Raw genomic sequence first — 23,799 nt, 5'->3', positions numbered from 1 at the left:
CACCCTCATCTGCCCCCTAGAAATGCATTCCACACACCTACCACTCTCTGTAAAAACTTACCCCCGACATCCTTCCTATACTTTTCTCCAATCACCTTAAAATTATGCCCTCATGTATTGGCCATTTCTGGGTAAAAGTCTCTGGCTATATTCTTACTCTATGTTCCTTCTCATCTTGTACATCTCTATCAAGTTACCCCTCAGCCTCCTTTGTGCTAAAGAGGAAAGCCCTTACTCACTCAATCTATCCTCATATGTTCTCTAATCCAGGCAGCATCCTGGTAAGCCTCCTCTGCACCCTCTCTAAAGCTTCCACCTCCTTCCTATAATAAGGTGACCAGAACTGAACACAATATTCCAAGCGTGGTCTAACCAGAGTTTTATAGAGCTCTTGAACTCAGTCCCAGTTAATGAAGGCCAACACACCATGCACCTTCTTAACAATCCTATCAACTTGTACAGCAACTTTGAGGGATCAAATTTTACTTCAGAATTTCACCATCTGCCTAGTTATTATTTCATTATCATAACTAAAACTTAAACTGAGATAAGCAAAAAATATATACATTTGCCAGTTAATGATTTTATTGAAAGACAAAATAGATGATAAATGATGCTTTCTTTTCACATTGAACGTAAGTCCCTTAGAAACACATTGTCTCACAGTAGTGCACCTTCAATCATGTAAAACAATTTAGTCTTATTTCTTAAGCATTAAACACAGACAATAAATACTGTACAAGAAACTCACAATTACAGTAAGCTATTAAGTTCTTACATTATGCACAAGATTCCTTTATACAGAGAAATAATCTGCAGCAACTTGTTTGCAGGTAATCTTCTTGAGAACAGTGGGATCTCATTTTGAAATGTGACAAGAAAATATAATGGAAAAATCTCAGTAAAGTGCCTCAGATTTGGAGCAAGGATCTGTATCTTACTCCAAAATGTTAGACGAGCTAAACTTCTTAGTTTAGCTCCTAAACTTTGTTTCCAAGGTGTGGTGGACCTGTGTCAATGTACATAAGGTCCTTCGGATACATAAAGCGTTCTGCTATCACTCCATCACAAGTCAATGCATTTGTGTGTGATGTGATGCATTTTGGCTGAATGGATTGCCATCCTTTCAACTGTCCTCATTGCAGGGAAGGGGGTCAGCAGAGCAGGAAATCACTACTGATTTGTCCCTTTTCTCATCTGGTTGACACTGATAGTAGTGAACAGGGTGCCCTAGCCTTTACAATGAAGTCAACCTAAGGAAGTGGTAGAAATGTTAGGTGCAGGATCAGCAAAGATGTTCACTTCATGTCCATCCAAGGATTCTCAGTGAGCAAAGTCCCAGTGACTGTATCGGTCAGACAGCCCAAGAGATCACAAAGACATTGGAGAGAGAGAGTGTGTCAGGGAGGGATAGAGAGGGAGAGCAAGAGAGAGAGAGAGAGAGACAGATATAGAGAGGAAGGAGAGGGAAGAGGACAGAGAGAGAGAGATAGAGAGGCAGAAGAGGGAAGAGGAGGACAGAGAGAGAGAGAGACAGAGAGGGAAAGAGCTAGAGAGACAGAAAGAGGGAAGAAAGGGTGATAGAAGGGGGGGGTGAAACAGACAGATAGATTAACAGACCAACAGACTCTAGAGTGGTCCAGTGAGATCCTCGTTGCCTATGAAGTGAACCCAAATATTGCCCTGCGTATAACTGAACCAACAGGGCACAGAAGGCCTTCACCGATGGAAGGAAGTGCTCTTTACAATTCCACACGATGTTCCACAGCCTATTCAGATCAGGGACCTGAGGTAGGCCTGGGGTTCACCCACTTCCGTTCCACCCTCCCACCTTTCTCCTGCCACCTCTTCAACAATACAACAGCACCGAAGCTCAGAGAACAAATCATTAAAACACACAAAACTTAAATATTCAAAGATAACAGGAAGCCAGGGCTGAGTCTCATGGAGGTATTCAAGTTAAACCTTCACAAGTGGTGTTGCTGAATTCTTTAAACAGTAATTTCTTCCAGTCCTTTGTCAAATCGATCTTGCAATAACTGGAAGTCAAATCCAGTTACAATGCCTCCAATGCAGAGGCAATGTTACATCCTGTTCTGTGTGACAAAATGCCAGCAGCTGAGAGTGATGAACGATGTTTAAGATATACGTACAACACCGGCTCCTGTGACGCTTTGATCACATTCATTTAATACAACACCAGAGTTTATGGCAGTGGATGCGGAAGGAAATGCTGGAGGAAGGGTGTTCGACTTCTGCTAATGATTTGTAAATGATGAGTGCTCTAAGGTCCCATCTCCCGTTTCTGGAACCACAACAGGGCATGGGTTGCTCCTGTTCTACTGGGTATACTATGTTGACACTAGAGGCATAGCAACATTTGTGGGCTCTCCTCAGCACATCGCTGGACTGCGTTGGTAGTTAACACAAGTGACACATTTCACTATATGCATCGATGTACGTGTGACAAATAGCAGTAATCTTTTAAAAAATTAGCCCAGACCTTTCTGAATGCTCTGAAGGTATGGCCCTCTCTCCTCACCCCATCCTGTTAGACCCCTTACAACAACAGGGTGGGTATGTGGTGGTCAGATGTACTGATGCCATCACAGTGGTTTTGGTGGGCATTTGGTGTGAATATTGGAAAATGATGACCTACATCAGTTGAAATTACCTCACCTACCTTCAAATCCACTTGGCCTCCTTGGAACAACTTCCAGTCGCTTAAGCACTGATAGAACTCTAGTAACATTGTAAGTGTTACATGCAAGGAAGATTTTGGAAGATATACCCTTACTAATTCTTCCAGCACCTTGGGCAGAGTCACATGGACTCAAGAGATTTGAAATGTTGAATCTTGGTAGAAAGGTCTTTCTGAAGGGATTGGCAACATGGTCTTGAGGTGTTTCTCATGCTCTGGACAAGTCTACCAAGGATACGGTGCCAGGACACCACAATGAAGAGATTTACATGAAGATGAATATCCAACACCAAGGCATTTAAACACAAGAAACTCTCGACCCAGGATTCTGCCTTCTGCCCCTTTCCTTTCCAGTCCTGATGAAAGGTCCTGGCCATAAATGTCAAATGTCTATTCTTCTCCCTAGATACTGCCAACTTGCTGAGTGCCTCCAGTCCCCAGCAGAGTGAGTGAGTGTGTGTGTGTTTGTTTTTGCCCAGGATTTCTAGCATCTGCAGAATCTCATGTCATGGAATATAATTTAATATCCATTCTTGACAGAGTGATGGTGAGCCATTGCCCACATTATAGTGAAGGCACCTTCATAGTGTTAGGTGAGGAGATCCAGGACTTTGTTCCTGTGATGACCATGGAACCAGGAACCTGTGGCTAGTGAGATTCCTTGGGCTTTCTGTCTTTAACCTTCCAGCTGCAAGAGGCCAGGTTTCTGGGAGATGATGCTGTAACTGATAGAGGGTGTGTGTGGTTAATGGGGAACCAACCAGGCTTGTTACTCTGTCCTTGACCTGTTTCTGATCGATTAGATAGGCTGTGCAGTTTTCAAAATTATCAAGGGGATTATATTGGGTAACTAGAATCGTCTGTCGAAACTAAAAAGGTATAAGTTGAGCAACTCACAAAATGCTGGAGGAACTCAGGTGGTCAGGCATCATCTATGTTGAATAATCAACCTGAAATACTGACTGTTTATTCCCCTCCACTGATGCTGCCTCAAACTGCTGAGTTCCTCCATTTTGTGTCTGTCGCTCAAGGTTTCCAGTATCTGCACAATCTCTTATGGGAGCCTTAGAAAGGATCTGCTAGGTGATATTTTCCACACAGAGATCCAGTACGCTCTGCCTGAGTTGGTGTTGGAGGAAGGTGCCCTCATAATATTAAAGAAAGAGTGAGACAAGCACCTGACTTACCAAGGCATAGAGACTACATACCTAATGGGGTGAATGGGGCTAGTTCAGCAGTATGGGTGTGGTGGGCTGTGTGACCTGATTCTCTGCTGTACAACTCTCTGTGACTCTTTTTAACGGAAGGACTCCCGGACAACCTGCCAGCTCTTGCATGTTGAAGGTTGGTTGTGGGTGCAAGTAGGGATTCAGTGATGGGGAGGTGGGCCAATTATCCAAGAGGCAACTCCTCGAATAGCTCAGCACTCCCTCTGTACAGCTTGGATCACACACAGCCATCTAGAGTGGAGACTGAGCAATGGCCCTCTGACACAGTAAGGACCATCAAGTGAACTGTAATTTCCTGAATTACATTCCATGTCTCATTTTGTGCTCACCACAGTTCACATTTATACAAACTATAAAAACCAGCTTCATTTGACATTTGTACACCAAAGCATGCAGTGAAATACGTTGTCTTGTGTCAATTCAAATCATTGAGGAATGTGTGTACTTCTGGCACCAACATAGCATGCCCACAACTCACTAATCCTGGCCCGTATGTGTTAAAATGTGGGAGGAAACTGGAGCAGCCGGGGTGAACGTACAAACTCCTTACAGGCAGCAGAAGCAATCAAACCTGTGCTGTAAAGCATTGCACTAGCCACTACGCTAGTGCGTCCCCTTTGAATTTAGATAAAAAACAAAACCTCCTTTACTTTGGACCGATGCATTCTGAAATATACTTTCATGTTAGGAATGTATGAAATGAATAGTCCTTATAGGTGCTGGGAGGGTCGACACAGGGAGGCAGGAGGGTCAGGGTCTGAGGGCTGAGAGTTGAGGGCTATGAATGCATGGGGCTCTTCTACCAGGAGAATGGTGGCTGTTTGCACTTTATCACTGATACACCGTTGGATGGCCAGAGAGAGTGGCACAGGGGAAGTAGAACTGAGACTATGGGCGGTGTGGTAGTGTAGCGGTTACTATAACACTACTACCACAACAGTGACCTGGGTTCACTTCCTGCAGCTGTCTGTAAGGAGTTTGTATGTTCTCCCCGGGACCATGTGGGTTTCCTCTGGGTGCTCTGGTTTCCTCCCACATTGCAAAGATGTACGAGTGAAGTGAGCTAGGGCTTTCCTCTTTAGACATGCTCCCTAATCCAGGCGGCATCCTGGTAAATCTCCTCTGCGCCCTCTCTAAAGCTTCCACCTCCTTCCTATAATGGTCCTGATCCCCAGCATTCATTCAGCAGGGATTTTCTTAAGCTTTAAATTCTACCCTGTCTAATGATCCCACGTCCTTCCTACAATGAGGTGACCAGAACAGAACACAATACTCCAACCAGCGACCTAAGTAAGGATGATTATGTTAGTTCAGCAGGCCTCTGCTCGACCAGCTGAGCTACTGAATGAAAGCCAAAGGAACAATTAGATTCATGGATACTCAAGAGGCCAGAAAAAGGAGCAGCTACTCCCTTGATTTGTTCCCTGGAAACTGGGAATAAACAGAAAAACAAGTCGAAATTCTGGAAGTCAGATTTTCCTTTGACTTTTGGCCCTGGCTTGGCTGAGTTAGACTGTTTGCTGAACTGAGGTAAATGGCAATTGTGTGCAGAGGTTTATGGACATGGGCCTGTTGTTCCTCAGGCTTGGTTGCACAATTATGAGAATTATAGATAGTGAACTCTGCTTTGAAAGGACGACCATGCTGACTAGTCTGATTGAGCAAGCAGCCATTATGGCAAAAGGCAGCTGCAGCACCGAAACCAAGATGGATCCGTCACCATGTCAAATGTCCCAAAGCAGGTTACATTCAGTGAAATACTTCCAAAGCTGTAGTGGCAGCTGTAATGTAGGAATTTCAGCTGACATTGACGGATGTTTACAGAGCTATTGTGTAATAATGGGCTCCCTCAAGATCCTCCCCCATCGAGGCACATCCCGTGTCCTCAACCATCCACCCTCCAGTGAGATTCGCTTTAAATCCTGCTGGGGAAAGTCGCGGGTTTTGAGCGATGCTGAAGATCCCGCAGATTATTCCTCCAGAAGTCTGGTGTGAAGTGGGTCCGGGAAAGCCAAGGATGATGGAATCTCAGCGCAGATGAGATGGGCACCTTTCGGGTCTCGGAGCTGCTGGGAAAATGGGCGAGGAAATCCGACTGTGGGATCCCGACAATGTTACTGAGTGTGAAACAACCATGGAACTTCCCGCTGTACCACACAAGAGCTGCGAATAAAACACAGGGAAGTCACATCTGTGACAATATCTCAGTTTATCCTCTTGTGGTCAACACCTTGTTGTAGAAATGATCCCTTTCTTTGGATGAACACAGTTATATGCAAATATATATATATATATATTTTTTAATGTTAGCACCAGCCCGGTACTGTTTCTAATCAATACTGATGGCTGCCAGGTAAAAACTGACTGATATTACCAGATGTGAGGTGGTTTGTCATCAGTGAAAAACATCCATTTTTGAAATTATTTTTCTCAATACTCTTTTGCTTCCTTGAGCTGAGCCATAAAGTCATCTTCCAAGGGGTTTTCCGAACAGTTCAGGCCGTTATTGGGCGGGCGCACCGCATTATAACGGCTCCAGTCCCCTTTGCACAGAATCCACGGCAGCACGTCCACCTTGTAGTGCAGCTCGGGCGAGAACTCCGTGCTGATCAGGTTGGGGGCCCCCGCGCCCTTCCCCCGGGTTATCAGCCGCATCTGGTCGTCGTAGCAACAGTGCTGAGCGGCCAGGGTGGCGCTGTCGAAGGAGAGCATGGAGCGGATGCAGAACTTGGAGGTGGGCTTGTAGATGTCGAGGCGCTCCTTCGGGCCGCTGGCGTCGCGCCAGCGGAAGAACCTGCCCTTGCCATCTTCGCGGACGCTGACGATGCTGTACACGGCCTCGGTGGGGTAGGTGCAGGGGCAGCTGGGCAGGTCAGTCAGCGCCTTCGTCAGGTACTTCTTCAGGAACTCGCTCTTGCAGTTCAACCACTTCTCGCAGCTGTCCACCTCTGCAGGACGAAAGTCAATTGAATAAAAACACAACATTGGGTGAAGCAAAGAGCAGTCAGCATCCTTGGAGAGAGAAACAGCGTTAATATTTTAGGCCCGTCAGAAATGGGGAACATAGAGATAACACATGAAGCACAGAAGGAACTCCGTGCGTCAAGCAGCATGAACGTCTAAGTAAGATTTATTATCAAAGTATGTATATGTCACCATACACCTTGAGATTAGTTTTCTTGCAGGCATTTACAGGAACATAAAGGAATAAAATAGAATTTATGAAAAGTTATGTCTGAACAAGGACTAACATACAGCGAAAGTTATGAAGGGTTGATTTGTGGGTCAAAGGGACTAGGTAGTTCAGCATTGTCTAGATGGGACAATGGGGCAATTTCTGGGCTGAAATGCTCTATGACTCAAAAACAACCAAAAGAAGACAAATGGTAAGAATGATAAAAAAAATACGGAGAACATCAGCTGTAAAGAGTAATTGAAAGTGACTCTTTCCTTTCATTCGATGGCTGAATAGTTTTGGTCAGACAGGTTGGATTGTGGAGCTTGTTCCCACAATGTGAGGTTGAAATGATCAACAGGAGGCAACCTAGTACATGTGGGACAAAGCCCACCAGTACATGCTTTGGTGGGAAAGGTTGGGAGAAGTGACACCGGTTTAGGGCTATTGGGTTGCTGGTCCAGTCCTGTGTTAGATTTATAGAACTGATAACACTAGGCATCACTGACAGTGAAGAAGGCCAATTTAAATTGATCAGCTGCAAAAGTGGGCCAAGAAATGGCAAATGGAGTTTAATTCAGATCAGTGTAAGGTGTTGGGAAGTGAAACCACAGTAGAACAGAGGGGTGGACCTTGGTGTACCAATAGATTCCTGAAAACGTGTAGATAGTGGTGAAGAAGGCTGGCCTTCAGTCAAGGCATTGAGTCTAGGAGTTAAGATGCAATGATTTTGCAGTTGCACAAGTCATTGGGCGAGTTATGCTTGGTTTTGGTTAACCTACTAAAGGAAAGATACCACTAAACTGTAAAGAGTGCAGAAAAGATTTATAAGGACATTGCCAAGACAAGAGACTGGGCAGGCTAAGATTTTATACCTTGGAGCACAGGAGACTGATGGGTGACCTCATGGAGATGTATAACATAATGAAGGGCATCAATAGGGTACACTCATACAATCTTTTTTCCAGGATTGGGGATCAAGAGGTAGGGTGTGGTCCATATATGGAACAAACTGCCAGAGGAAGTGGTTGAGATAGGTAGATTAACAACATTTAAAAGATATTTGGACAGGTACATGGATAGGAAAGGTTTAGAGAGATATATGACAAGCACAAGTAAATGGGATTTGGTCGTCTTGGTTGGCATAGATGAGTTGGGCAAAAGGGCTTATTACCATGTTGAATGACTGTGATAACTCTGCCATGGATGGTCCCAAGTCCAACTGTAAAAGGAGGTAGGTTGTGAATGGGGCTAGCAACCCATCCCATAAAAGCCCAGAGGCTACAGAAACACCAACAGAAGTTCCAAAGACCGCATCCCTGGGAGAGGAAGGAGGAGATGGGCTGCACCTGGGATAACTTGAAATATTGGCCTGGGACAGAGGATTCTGGTGAGCTGCTGTCAGTGGACTATGCCCCATAAGAGATAATGGGCTTAACTCATGACTCTGACTCTACTTGAAGCCCCGAGATACTGGACAACCTTGGGGTTCAAATTACAGTTGCAGATTGACACTTTACCGGAACCCTCTCTTCTTACCAGCAAGAGAACTCAGACTTGCACTTTTCCTGTGCACAATCCCAGGCAGTCAATGAACCAATGAGTTCTGGGTGTCAGAGTATACAGACGTGCCTGGTGCTACCAGAGAGGACTGGCTGACCCAGTCTTCCGATTTCCCCCAGCCAGCGTATTCTCACCACGTTGACGTCGAGGCTCTGCACTCACCTGTGTCAAACAACTCTGTTCCATTTTCTTTCTCATCCAGAAGTTTTTCTGTGGCTGCGCTCACATCATCTTCCACCCCTGCAGGAAAAGAGCACTGTGAGTTTCAGGCTTGGCCCAACAAACCAGCCTGTCAGAGGTGTGATTTTCCCACGTGAACACTCAGTACCAACCTGAAAACCGCCCCAACAGCTACATGATACCTGGTTATTTGTTGGACCTGCCGCAGTGTTGTTCAATTGAGACAATCAAATTCTGGAATGGCCTTATCGCAACAATCCCTCATCCCAGAACCTCCATGGATCAGGAATAGAGTTTTACGTCCCAACTACTGAGCATTTAGTTGGTAAATATATTGGTTGCATATTATTCTCGAAATACCAAGGTGCAGTGGAAAACTGTCTTGCATAGTTTGTTTACGTACCTATGTTAGTAGATTCATTAATGCATTATAGTATTGTAGAAAACCACTTTTTTTAATAATACTTTTTATAAGATTTGTACTTTTTAACAAACATATTTTTCACACTCACTGGCAGAAGGTAGTATAGCAGCTCAACTAACAGTTTATCACCTTTATCATTTTTCATTGGTTAAGTACGAGAACATTACCCACATGATGTAATAGTTTCAATTATGTAGCCTGTTAACTAATTAATTTCTATCTGAAGAATTTCTTTATCTTATTTATAAAAGAGATGAATTTTTCAGAAGTGGCATCTTGGTTTCTTTATTCCTTTGTCTTTTCCCTTTTAGCATTGTCTCTTAGCTTTTAGTTTGCTTAGTATTTGAATATTTGTATTCTAAAATAAAATGAAATTTTTGAATTGAGATTACTCATCATTCTATTTTCCTGGAAGAAACCCAAGGATCAGAAATTAAACAGAGATCAAACAGAACTAAGATTGTTACATCCAATTTGTCCATTTTTTATATTTAGAGGTACAACATATGGGCCAAAGGGCCTGTATGGGTTAGTAGGTTAATTGGCCATATAGGTGTAATTGGGTGGCGTGGTCTTGTTGGGCCAGGACGGCTTGTGCTGTCGTGTTCTAAGTTCAATGTGGTAACAGGCCCTTCCGGCCCAACGAGTTTATGCTGCCCCAGGAAATCCACACAGTCATGCAGAGGACGTACGATCTCTACAGACAGTGGTGGAGTTGAACCTGGGTCGCTGCATGGTAATAGTGTTACGCTAACCACTGTGCCATTGTGCCATGGTGATGAAGGCTGGGAGGGAGAGATGAATGAAATGTATGCGAGGTTATTATAGATACAAGGGGAGAAAATGCAGAGGCTTTCCAATCATCACTGGCTGGAGGAGAGTGACTGGGGGACTTCTGAAGTAGTACTGTATTGTTGTGTAAAAGTAAAAGATAAACCAAACAATTAATCTTCCCTTTGACCGGAGCTTAGTGAGACCCTCTCTCACTGCTCTGTGGTCTCTGCTGCTCTCTGAACTTTTGTCTCCCATCTTGAACTCCTTCAGCTCACCCCACCTTCTCGTTCTGGCTTCTTCCCCCTTCCCTTCCTGTCCTGAAACATCTTCTCCATAGATGCCGCCTGACCTGCTGAGTTCCTCCAGCGTTTTGAGTGCATTGCTCTGGATTTCCAGCATCTGCAGAATCTCTTGTGCTTATAATTACTGGGCAGTTCATTTTAACTTCAGAAGTGGGCAAATTATGAGAAACATCCCTCATGGACAGTCAAAGCCTTGGTTTAGAAAGGCACAGATTAACCAGGGGTAGTCTGCATGAATTTATTCAAGGAAGGCCAGACTGGACTAATGACATAATTTTTGAGCAGGTGAAGGGTCTGTAAGGGCCTTGACTTTGATGTCATGTTCATGAAATTTTTTATTGTTCGACAGAGAGACATGGTAGTGTCGCAGTTAGCGCAGTTGCTTTACAGTGCCAGTTATCATCGTTTGGGGGTTCAATTCCTTTGCCGTCCTACAAGGAGTTTGTATGTTCTCCCCGTGGCTGCGTGTTCCGGTTTCTCCCACATCCCAAAGGTGTATGGGTTAGGGTTAGTGAGTTGTGAGTCTGCTATGTTGGTACCGGAAGCACTTACAGGCTGCTCCCAGAACAATTCCGACTGTGTTGCTCATTGACACAAAATGACATGTTTAGATGCACGCGTGACTAATAATACAGCTAACCTAGTTCTGCGGTACAACTGGCCAAAAACTACGTGGGAGATAGCAGCATGCCTGTAAAAGGTGCTCAACAGCAGGAAACAAAGGGTAGTGAGTTATCAGTGATTTTGCGACTGGAAGGCCGTGGAACGCTATGAGTTCAGAACCCAGTTCCTTCGTTTTGTAACATGGATGAATGTTTACGACCTAGATGTACAGAGTTTGCAGTTCATACAAAAATTGGCCTTGCAATTGATGGGGGTGGGGGGGTGGGGTGAGGCAAAGATTTATTTTTGACTTAGACCATGACAGGAATTGAACCCAGGTCACCTGTACTGCAAAGTGTTGTGCTAACCACTACACTACCATGGTACCCCAATGATGATCAGGTCATTTTGGTAGAAAGGTGTAAATTGGAAACTAGTGAAGGAATGATTTTGGGAACCAAAGTGAGACAGTGGAATAAATTGAAATGGGAGGACATTGAGAGGAGAGAGAGATTTTGGTGTGGATGTCCACAGTTCACTACAGGCAGCAGGATAGAAAGAGAAAGTGGTTAAAAAGAGAAAAAACTGATGATGATACATGCTATCGTAGGGACAGAAATGTGGGCAGAGGGGGTGGGGTGGCCCTGTTGGTGAGGAATGAGATTCAGTCCTTTGCAAGGGGGGGGACATAGGGTCAGGAAAAGTAGAGTCTGTGTGGATAGAACTAACAGTAAGGGCAAAAGGACCCAAATGGGTGTTGTCTACAGGCCACCAAATAGTAGCATGGATATTGGGTGCAAGTTGAATAGGGAGTTAACATTGGCATGTGGCAAAGGTAATGTCGCAGTAGTTATGGGGGATTTCAACATGCAGGTGAACTGGGAGAATCAGGTTGGTGCTGGACCACAGGGTAGGGAGTTTGTAGAGTGCCTACGGGATGCATTCTTGGAACAGCTTGTACGAGAGCCGACCAGGGACAAGACTATTCTGGATTTAATGTTATGTAATGAACAGGATTTGATAAACGATCTCGCAGTAAAGGAGCCATTAGGAGGTAGTGATCATAATATGATAAGTTTTTATCTGCAATTTGAGAAGGATAAGGGCAGCTCGGAGGTGTCAGTGTTGCAGTTGAACAGGGGAAACTATGGAGCCATGAGGGAGGAGCTGGCCACAGTTGACTGGATGGATATCCTAGCAGAAAAGACAGTGGAAAGCAATGGCAGGTATTCTTGGGAATAATGCACAAGGTGCAAAATCAGTTCATCCCCCAGAGAAGGAAGGATTCAAAGGGGGGAAAGGGGCCACAGTGGTTGACAAAGGAAGTCAGAGATTGCACAGCATTAAAAAAAAAGGAAGTATGACAGAGCTAAGGTGAGTGGGAGGACAGATGATTGGGAAGTTTTTAAGGAACAACAGAACTTAACTATAAAGACAATATGGGGTAGAAAAAATGAGGTATGAACGCAAGCTAGCCAGGAATATAAAGGAAGATAGCAAAAGCTTTTTTAGGTATGTGAAGAGAAAGAAGATAGTTAAGAACAATGTTGGGCCCTTGAAGAATGAATTGGGTGAAATTGTTATGGGAAACAGAGAAATGGCAGAAGAATTTACTGAGTACTTTAGATCTGTTTTCACCAAGGAAGACACAAGCAATCTCCCAGATGTATGGATGGGCCAAGGACATAGGGTAACAGAGGAAATGAGACAGATTGACATTAGGAAGGAAACGGTGATGAGAAGACTGAAGGCTGACAAATCCCCAGGTCCAGATGGTCTGCATCCTAGGGTACTAAAGGAGGTGGCCCTGGAAATTGCAGATGCATTGGTAATCATTTTCCAATGTTCCTTAGATTCAGGATCAGTTCCTGAGGATTGGAGAATCGCTAATGTTATCCCACTTTTTAAGAAAGGAGGGAGGGAGAAAACAGAGAACTATTGACCTGTCAGCCTGACATCGGTGGTGGGGAAGATGATAGAGTCCATTATTAAGGATGAAATAGTGGCATATCTAGATAGCAGTGATAGGATTGGGCCAAGCCAGCATGGATTTACCAATGGTAAATCATGCTTGACTAATCTGTTGGAGTTTTTCGAGGATGTAACCAGGAAGTTAGACGGGGGAGATCCAGTGGATGTAGCGTATCTTGATCTTCAGAAGGCATTTGATAAGGTCCCCATAGGAGATTGGTGGGTAAAATCAAAGCTCAGGGCATCGGGGGGTTGTCAGGACTGTCTTACGCAGAGAGGTTAGAGAGACTGGGCTTGTACACGCTGGAATTAAGGAGATTGAGAGGGGATCTGATTGCAACATATAAGGTTATTAAGGGATTGGACAAGATAGAGGCAGGAAATATGTTCCAGATGCTGGGAGAGTCCAGTACCAGAGGGCATGGTTTGAGAATAAGGGGTAGGTCATTTAGGACAGAGTTAAGGAAAAACTTCTTCTCCCAGAGAGTTGTGGGGGTCTGGAATGCACTGCCTCAGAAGGTAGTGGAGGCCAATTCTCTGGATGCTTTCAAGAAGGAGCTAGATAGATATCTTATGGATAGGGGAATCAAGGGATGTGTGGACAAGGCAGGAACTGGGTATTGATAGTAGTTGATCAGCCATGATCTCAAAATGGCGGTGCAGGCTCGAAGGGCCGAATGGTCTACTTCTGCACCTATTGTCTATTGATAAAGACCATATGACATAGGAGCAGAATTGGCCATTCAACCCATCAAGTCTGCCCCACTATTCTATCAAGGCTGATTTATTATCCATCCTTTTACCTGCCTTCTCCCTGTAACCTTTGATGCCCTAATCAAAAGGCTATCAACCTCCGCTTTAAATATACCTAGTGATTTGACCTCCAGAATACAGATCAGCTTTACTTGTTACATGTACAAAACAAAAATGCGTAATTTTGCATCAATGAATAATATAGTCTGAGGATTTGCTGGAAGCAGTCATAAATGGCACCAATATAGCATTACCAATAGTAATTGTACATCCTTGTAATATGGGAGGAAGCAGAAGCACCCAGATGAAATTCACACAGTCATGGGAAAACGTACAATTTCTTTACAGACTGTAGCAGGAATCGAACCCTGATTTGTGATAGCTGGCACTGTAATGCATTTGCGCTAATTGCTACTTTACTGTGCCAGCTCATATAGAATAGCTTTTTTCTTATAGGCTGTCAAAGAATTCTTAAAATACAGCTCGATACCAGACTTCAAGTGTGGATCCTAGTTACGTAGACTTGCAACTTAATTGGGAAAACACAGGTTATCCACAGGATCACAAAGCTTTAGCAACATACAGCCTTTTTAACGCTATATTCACAATTTTCTTCCACATAAGCCAAGTCATTGAATATACTGCAAGAACAGGAAAGTTAGTTTAGAGAATCCATGTGGATGTTGCCAACACTGGAACATTGTATCCATAAGGAAATATTTGATAGCTGGGGATGTTTTTCTTTGGAAAATAGGAGGCTAAGGGGAGAGTTAGTTTGAAAAGTAGATGGGAAGGGTCTTCAACACCCAAGGGACAGAGAGCTCAAAAACCAGGGGACAGGAATTTTAAATTTTAAAGTACTGTAATTGGTAGAAGGGTTAGAGGAGAGATGAAAGAAGATCTTTCCTTCAGTGGGTGAGAACCTGCTTCTTGAAAGGCCGGTGGAAACAAAAGCCCTTCTCATTAGGTGGTAGGTTAACTTGCCACTGTCAATCACTCTGAGTGTATAGGGGAAGGGAATTGATTGTAATTTGGGGAGAATAAAATAGGTTTGGGGTAGATGGGTGCTTTCTGGCTGCCCCACACTGGGCCTGTTGTATGCTTGTGACTGCAGTACAGTACTTGAAATTACACTGACGTGCACTTAAAGAGCCATGAACTCCAATTCAGTGATGGAAACCAGGATTAGGCTGGATGGACCTTTTTCAACTGGAACAGACACAATGGGCTGAGTGGCAGGCTATGGTGTAAATGTGCAAGGTTGAAGTTCGGGAAAATACATTTCAAAGCAGTGAATTGGAAAATGTTTCTCTGTTGAATATGAGATGTCTGTTAAGAGTTGCTCAATGCCTTTGAAGACAAGTTGATACATCTGTCATTCATATGTTGACTGGCATCCAAATCTTTACTTGGAGGGTGTTAATCACAGAACCCTAGAGATTTGTGTCCAGTCAGCACACTGTGACCATGCTGAACAAATAAAGAGCAAAAAATATGCTGTAGGAAAATGTATGATCATGCGTTTTGGTAGAAAGAATAAAGGTGTAGACTATTTTCTAAATGTGGAATGAATTCAGAAATCAAAGACACAAAGTGTCTTGGGAGCCCTTGTGCACGATTCCCTAAATGTTAACTTGCAGGTTGAGTCAGTGGTAAGGAAGGCAAGTGCAATGTTAGCATTCATTTTGAGAGAGCTAGAATTTAAAAGCAAGGATGTAATATTGTGGCTTTACCAGGCCACACTTGGAGCATTGTGAACAGTTTTGGCCCCTTATCTAAGAAACGATGTGCTGACATTGGGAAAGGGATCAGAAGGGCATCAGGATCAGAATGATCCTGAGAATGGAGGTGTTCATGAATCAGAAGCATTTGGTGGCTCTGGGCCTGTGCTTGCTGGAGTGTAGAATATAGGGAGGGGAGAATCATGTTGAAACCTACCAAATGTACGAAGTACTAGAAAGAGTGGACGTGGAGAGGATGTTGGGAGAGCCTAGGATCAGAGGGCACAGAGATGAGGAGGCATTTCTTTATCCAGAGGCTGGTGAATCTCTGGAATTCATTGCCACAGACGGCTGTAGAGGCTAAGTTACTTGACATATTCAAAGCAAAGTTTGATAGGTTCTTGATTAGTCAGGGCGTTAAAGGTAATGGAGAGAAGGCAGAGGAATTGAGAGGGGTAATATATCAGTCATGATGGAATGGTGGAGCAGACTTGATGGGCTGAATGGCCTAATTCTACTCCTATATATTAATGGTCTTATTGAGCCTGATCCCTCTCTCGGTCCCGAACACAACATACCAAGTGTTCACCTTGTATGTGGGGGTGACAGTTCTGGCTTCACTACTCATTTGGTGGATTCCCCATCTCCTATCACTGTCCTGGTGAGAACACCTCCCTAATGCCTGTTACCCAAACAGCAAGGCCTTGGGGCTTCCCTCCCTGCATCGTCCAGTCAAGTCTAACCTGAACGCCCCTCACCCACTCACCCGGGCATCGCATCAGGTCACAGGTCCGTGACTCGGTGGCGGTGCAGGCATAACCGCACGACCTGGTGCGCTTCTGGTTGCCAGAGCCGCATGTCACCGTGCAGGGGGACCAGGCGCTCCAGTCTTCATCGTCCTTGTAGTCTGTAAAGCAGAGGGTAATGCGTCAGAGTTGCCCGAGGCACAGAGGAGCCCAGGCAGTGTGCAGAGTGACATTGCAGGTAAATGCAGCTGCAGACAAGGCCGCAGCCACACCTGCCCACACTCAGTAAGGTGCCAGGGCTGGGAACAATTCAGAGTCTTTTCATGTGTTCAGTTTTGGTCGCCCCATTGTAGGAAGGATGTGGAAGCTTTAAAAAAAAAGGTGGAGAAGAGATTTACCAGGGTGCTGCCTGGGTAGGTTGAGTGAGCTAGGGATTCTCTCTTTGGATGAAGGAGGAAGAGAGCGGACGATAGAGCTGTGTAAGACAATAAGAGACAGAGATGGAGTGGACAGCCAGAGAACTTTTCCCAGGGTGGAAATGGCAAATACGAGGGGGCATAATTTTACCACCCTCGTGCTAAAGAAATACCTCCTCATCTAATTCCTAAAGGGACGTCCTTGTATTCTAAGGGTGTGTCCTCTGGTCCTGGATCCTTCCCAAGATAGGAAGCATCCCCTCCACGTCCACTCTATATAGGCTTTTCAATATTCAATAGGTTTCAAGGAGAACCGCCTTCATCCTTCTGAACTCAGTGACTACAGGCCTAGAACCTCCACAGATATTAACCCTTTCATTCCCAGAATTATTTGCATGAACCTCCTCTGGACCCTCACCAATGCCAGCTTATTTTTTCTCAGATAAGGGAGCCCAAAACTGCTCACAATACTCCAATTGCTGTTTGAGAAATGCCTTGTAAAGCCCCAATATTACATCCTGGCTTTTATATTCTAGTCCTCAAAATGAATGCTAAAGTTCTATTTGCCTTCCTTACCACCTTTGATTTTTGAATTTTCTCTGTTTAGATAATAGATAACACCTTTATTCCTTCTACCAAAGTGCATGATCATACACTTCCCAACACTGTGTTCCATCTGCCACTTCTTTGTCCATTCTCCTAATATGTCTAAGTCCTTCTGTCGACTTCTACTTCCTCAACCTACCTGTCCCTCCACTACCTTTGTATCATCTGCAAACTTGGCCGTCAATTCCACCACCTACAGCACTGTACAAATGTCTTAGGCACATGTATATAGTAGGGAGCCCAAGAGTTCTGCACAGTACTGTATTTGTCAACGTGGATCGGAGAGCGAGTCTGTAAATCTGGTGGGAGCAAGAGATGTTGGGAATGAGGAGGGTGGAGCGCTGTGGGAGGGGTGTGGGATGGGTAGCAGAGAAGGGGTGCCAGGGGCAGGGGCAGGGGCAGGAGCAGACAACCCAGCCCCGAGACACCAGGCAAGATAGTTTGATTCCGAACAATTGGTTTATTGATCATTACAGAATATCTCTCTGGTGCTTCCCATTCCTTTCACTCTCCCTTCCCCTTTCCCCCCTTGATTCCCCTCTTCCTGCCCCCTTCTCACTCTCTGTCCACAATAGAGACCCATATCAGAATCAGGTTTATTTTTTTTTAATGGCAGCAGTACAGTGCGATACATAAAATTAGTATAGTACTGTGCAAAAGTCTTAGGTACCCTAGCTAATATATGTGCCTGATAGTTTTGCACAGTACTGTAAATTATTGACATATAACTCAAAAAGAAGCAGTTCCAATACTGACCGCTAAGGAGTATGACTGGTTACCACTTGCCAAGCAAATAAGGCATCCTTCATTTCCACACTTTGCCTCCAGCCAATCTTCTATCCATGCCAGTAACTTTCCTGTCATACCATGGGCTCTTATCTTATTCAGCAGCCTTATGTGTGGCATCCTGTCAAGGGCCTTTTGAAAATCCAAGTAAACAACATCCATTGACTTTCCTTTGTCAATCCTGCTGTTATATTCTCAAAGAATTCTAACAGTTTTTTCAGGCAAGGACACCATGCTGACTTCGGCCTATTTCATCAGGGTGTATCTAAGTACCCCAAAACCTCATCCTGAATAACGGACTCCAACACCTTCCCAACCACTGACGTCAGGCTCGCTGGCCTGTAGTTTCCCTTCTTCTACTTCCCTCCCTTCTTAAAGAATTCTTAAAGAATTTGCAATTTTCCAGTTGTCCAGAACCATGATTCTTGAAATGATCATTACATATGCCTCACAATCTCTTCAATTACCTCTTTCAGTATATTCAGGAAGTCGGTATACTGGAGTGAGCACATTAAACACACACACACACACACACACGAGTCACGCTACAATGTTCAGACAGATTATGCCAATTTTAATCTTCAACCTGAAACTGCCAGCACATTGTAATCCACATTTTCCAGGAACAAACACTATGATTGACCTGACCTGAACACAACAAAGCACAGTAACAAGTTTGGCGTCCTAGCTTTCTAATGCAAGTTTCTGTCACCAAGTAGATCTGGAATTTCTCCACATCTGGCTTACTCACTAGGCTAATAAACAGGCTTCGTAAAGCAGGCCAGCGAATGGTTTCTGTGCACAGTAAACACTAACACCTGCACGTCACTGACAGTCCCCATATCATTAGCTCGTTGAGATGTTCCATCAAGTTTTTTGAAGTGAGAGTTAATTAACCTCTAGGTCTGCTGCAGAAATGTAAGTGGCACGTGTGTGAGTGTGTGTGTGTGTGTGTGTGTGTGTGTGTGTGTGTGTGTGTGTGTGTGTGTGTGTGTGTGTGTGTGTGTGTGTGTGTATGAGTGTGATTGTGTGAGTGTGTATGAGTGTGATTGTGTGAGTGTGTATGAGTGTGAGTGTGTGTGAGCCTGTGTATGTGCATTTATACCCCTTTCCTTCTCAACTGCCTATCACCTCTCCCTGGTTCCTCTCCTCCTTCCCTTTCTCCCATGGTCCACTGTCTTTTCCTATCAGATTGCTTCTTCTACAATTCTTTACCCCTCTCGCCTATCATCTCCCAGCTTCTCACTTCATCCCTCCTCCTGCACCCACCTACCTTCCCCCTTACCTTATCTCACCCATCACCTGCCAGCTTGTACTCCTTCCCCTTCCCCTCCTTATTACGGCTTCTTCCCCCTTCCTTTCCAATCCCAACAGAGGTCTCGGTCCGAAACGTCAACTGTTTATGCCCCACCACAGATGCTGCCTGACCTGCAGAGTTCCTGCAGCATTGTGTATGTTTTGATGTTCATCTATGTGTCTATGTATGTTTGCTCACGTACGTGTGTATGTATGTGCCTGTACATGTATGTGTGTGCATCTGTATATCTGTGTGTGCCCTATGTTAATAACATATAAGAGCATTGGTGAAGTGTCTTGCCCTGAAACGTTGACCATTCATTTCCTTAAATACATGCTGCCTGACCTGTTAATTAACTCCTGCATTTTATATGCATTAATGAAGATTTCCAGCATCTCTATGGGAGTTGGATGTTCTTTGAAAAGCTTCTGTGAAGCAGTACAGGCTCTTGACGAGTTAATGCTCCTTAAGCAACACACACTAAATGCTGGAAGTCAGGAAGCTGTTGTGTAGGGGAATAAACCGTCAATGGTTCAGACTGAGACTCTTATTCAAATAATCTTTTCTTCAAGGAATCTTATTGATCTTACGACATTCACTGATAATATTAATGAATACTACTAATAATCAGGACCTGACATCACAGAAAAAGCCCTCCCCACCAATGAGCATATTTACAAAGAGCATTGCCACAAGAGGGACACATCCATCAACAAGACCCCCACCATTAAAGCCACGCCCTGTTCTCGATGCTGCCATCGATAAGGAGGTTCAGGAGCTTTAAGTCTCATACCACCAAGTTCAGGAACAGTTAATACCCTTCAACCATCAGGCTCCTGAACCAGTGTGGATAATGTCACTCACTTCAGCACTCAACTGGTCACTGAACACAGTTTATGGACTCACTTTCAAGGTCTCTACTACTCATTGTCTCAGTTATTTTACTATTTATTTTATTTAGAGATTCAGCCTGGATTAAGCCCTTTTGGTCCAACAGGGAGGAACAACCTCTTCACAGATGATGTCGGAATTGAACTCTGAATTTCAATGCTGAGCTGTAGTGGAGTCACACTAACTGCTACACTATCATAGTGCCCTATTAATAATTTTTTTTGTATTTGCAATTTCTCTTCTTTTGCACATTGGTTGTTTATCTGTCTTCGTGTGCAGTTTTTCATTAATTCTACTGTATTTCTTTGTTCTACCGTGAATGCCTGCAAGAAAATGAATCTCAGGGCAGTATGCTGAGACATAATACGTATTTCAATAATAAATTTACTTTGAACATTGAACTGACTGAAGCAATTGAGAGATTGATTCATATGAGATTGTTCAGACAATTAAATGGAAATGCAGTTTGCAAAACAAGGTTGAGAAATGAAGGTGAAATGATTCTTTCTTTATTCAGCCTTTGCTTACAGCCCCAAACAAATTCAGTCCAATATCAGCACCAGCTGGCAGGGTCCAGCGATAATTATAATTGAATATGCCAAACTTAGAATCTGTGCAAATGCGAATAGGAAATAATTGACACAACAATCAGAAATCACTGAGTACAGTGAAAAGACAAAGAATCTATTCCCAGTTATCTCAGAGTACGATCTAGGTCAGCAAAATGTAAAGACGCAAGTTTGACATATGATGGTCAGGAACACCAGTGCCAGAGGACTCCGTTAACCCAGGAGACTCATCAATCACTGGGCTCTGTTGATGAGGAGGTAAACTCAGAACCCTAGGGAACACAAACCTTCCACGGGAGAGATTTGTTTTTGATTACTTGGTGCTAAATGCACAGAGTTTCAGCTGCTGCTTGTTCTCTTCACCTGGACATTGGCTTTAAATGTACCAAAGTTGCTGAATGAAGACAACCGGTGGATGGTAGCTACTCAGTGTCTGTGATCAAAGTCAAACCTCCCCCTCAAAAGCTCTGAGTCACTGGGCAAAGTGACTTTACCATTGATAAAAGTTCCAGGCCAGTCTGTGATACTCTAAACAGGAGTCCACAGTTCTGGTTGGGAATTGCCGGAGATTTGATCACATCATTCTCTCTGCCACCCCTGTGGCTGACCAAAATATTTATCCTCACTCTGTGCAAATTCCCAGGCCAACTGGATCATTTTGAATCAAAAAATAAACAAGTTGCTGGAGGAACTCAGTGAGTCAGGCATCATCTGTAGAAGGAAAGGGATGTCGGGTCATAACCCTGTATTAGATTCCAGCTTAGAGTCATAGAGTCATACCACATGGTAACAGGCCCTTTGGCCCATCTAGTCCATGCTAAAACCATTTAAACTGCCTACTCTCGACCCGCAGTGGGACCATAGCTCTCCCTATCCCTACTATCCATGTACCTATTCAAACTTCTCAAACATTGAAATCAGACTCACATGGACCACTTGTGCTGGCAGCTCATTCCACACTCTCATGACTCTCTCAGCAAAGAAGTTTCCTCTCATGTTCCCCTTAAACTTTTCACCTTTCACCCATATCACATGACCTCTGATTGTAGTCCCACCCAACCTCAGTGGAAAAAGCCTACACCTCACAATTTTGTATACCTCTATCAAATCTCTTCGTAATCTTCTATGTTCTAACGGAGTAAAGTCCTAACCTATTCAATCTTTCCTTATAACGCAGGTCTTCGAGACCTGGCAACATCCTTGCAAATCTTCTCTGAACTCTTTCAACCTTGTATACATCTGTCTTCAGGAAGGGTAAGATGAAGGAACACATACCAATCCTCATAGAGGGATCAGAAGTGCAGAGAGTGAGCAGCTTCAAGTTCCTGGGTGTCAAGATCTCTGAGGATCTAGTCGTTATAAAGAAGGCAAGACAGCGGCTATACTTTATTAGGACTTTGAAGAGATTTGGCATGTCAACAAATGGATTCAAAAACTTCTATACTTGTACTGTGGAAAGCATTCTGACAGGCTGCATCACTGTCTGGTATGGAGGGGCTACTGCACAAGACCAAAGGAAACTACAGAAGGTTGTAAATCTAGTCAGCTCCATCTTGGGCACTAGCCTACAAAATACCTAGGACATCTTTAGGGAACGGTGCCTCCGTTATTAAGGAGCTCCAGCGCCCAGGGCATGCTTTTTTCTCACTGTTACCATCAAGCAGGAGATACAGAAGCCTGAAGGTGCACACTCAGTGATTCAGGAACAGCTTCTTCCCCTCTGCCATCCAATTCCTAAATGGATACTGAAGCTTTGGACACCACCTCAATTTTTTTTATATACAGTATTTCTTTTTTTGCATGTTGTTTTTTAATCAATTCAATATACATAATTGATTTACTTGTTTATTTAGTTTTTTAATTTTTTTTCTCTCCTATATTATGTATTGCATTGGACTGCTGCTGCTCAGTTAACAAATTTCACGTCACATGCCGGTGATAATAAACCTGATTCTGATTCTGATTCCCGCAGGTAGGTGACCAAAACTGCACACAATACTCCAAATTTGGCCTCATCACTGTCTTATACAACTTCAACATAACATCCCATCTCCTCTACTCAATACATTGATTTATGAAGGTCAATGTGCCAAAAGCTTTCTTAACAACTCTGTCTACCTGTGACACCATTTTCAATGAATGATGGACCTGTATTGCCAGGCCTCTTTGTTCTACCAGACTCCTCAGTGTCCTACCGTTCACGGTGTAAGACTGAAACTGGTTGGTTCTACTGAAGTGCAAAAACTTCGCAACTGTCTGCATTAAACTCCTTCTGCCATTTTTTAGCCAATTTTTCCAGCTGGTCCAGATCCCTCTGTAAGCCATGATAACCTTCTTGCAGTCCACTACCCCCAAATTTTGGTGTCATTCACAAATTTGCTGATCCAGTTTACAACGTTATCATCTAGATCATTGATATATAGAACAAACAAGAAAGGACTCAATACCCATCCCTACAGCACTCGACTAGTCAGAGGCCTCCAGTCAGGGAGGCAAGCATCTACTACCACTCTCTGCCTTCTCCCACAAATCCAATGTCTAATCCAATTTACTACCTCATCTTGAAATGCTGAGCGACTGAACCTTTATGACCAACCTCCCATGCAGGACCTTGTCAAACGCCTTGCTAAAGTCCATGAAGACAACATCCACTGCCTTGCCTTTATCCACTTTCCTGGTAACTTCCTCGAAAAACTCTACAAGATTGGTTAGATGTGACCTACCACATACAAAGCCATGCTGACGATCCTTAATCGGTCCATGTCTATCCAAATATTTATATATCTGGTCCCTTAGAATATCTTCCAAACACTTTCCCATAACCAATGTCAGACTCATCGGTCTATAGTTTCCTGGTTAATGTTTAGAGCCTTTTTTAAACAGTAGAACATTAGCTATCCTCCAACCCTCTGTTACCTCTCCTGGCACAAAGGATGATTTAAATATCTCTGCTTGGGCCCAGCAATTTCTGCACTTGCCTTCCGTAGGGTCCAAGGAAACACCATGTCAGGCCCCGGGGATTTATTCACCCTGATTTGCCTCAGGACAGCACACACCTCCTCCTCCTCTGTAATCTGTACAGGGTCCGTGAA

The 23,799-nt window shown here is 44.0% G+C and overlaps 1 protein-coding gene across 2 annotated transcripts in view; it reads right to left on the bottom strand.

The window, feature by feature from the left end:
• Positions 1–575: 575 nt before the first annotated feature.
• The window catches only part of ism2a (isthmin 2a), a 57,511-nt gene continuing 34,287 nt past the window's right edge, over positions 576–23,799 (bottom strand). Inside the window, exons 4-6 of one of the 2 annotated variants that reach the window (XM_059961693.1) lie at positions 16,163–16,303; positions 8,831–8,908; positions 576–6,878 (exon numbers count right to left, since the gene is read on the bottom strand). In XM_059961693.1, coding sequence (XP_059817676.1) covers positions 6,361–6,878; positions 8,831–8,908; positions 16,163–16,303 — 737 coding nt within the window. In that variant the 3' untranslated portion in view covers positions 576–6,360. The remainder of the gene's footprint in view (positions 6,879–8,830; positions 8,909–16,162; positions 16,304–23,799) is intronic. The other variant, XM_059961696.1, reaches the window with a different exon arrangement.

Source organism: Hypanus sabinus, chromosome 2, assembly GCF_030144855.1.
Source record: "Hypanus sabinus isolate sHypSab1 chromosome 2, sHypSab1.hap1, whole genome shotgun sequence".
NCBI classification, from domain to species: domain Eukaryota; kingdom Metazoa; phylum Chordata; class Chondrichthyes; order Myliobatiformes; family Dasyatidae; genus Hypanus; species Hypanus sabinus.
The sequence above is the reverse complement of the archived record's forward strand: the minus strand, read 5'-3'. Positions and strand labels throughout refer to the sequence as shown.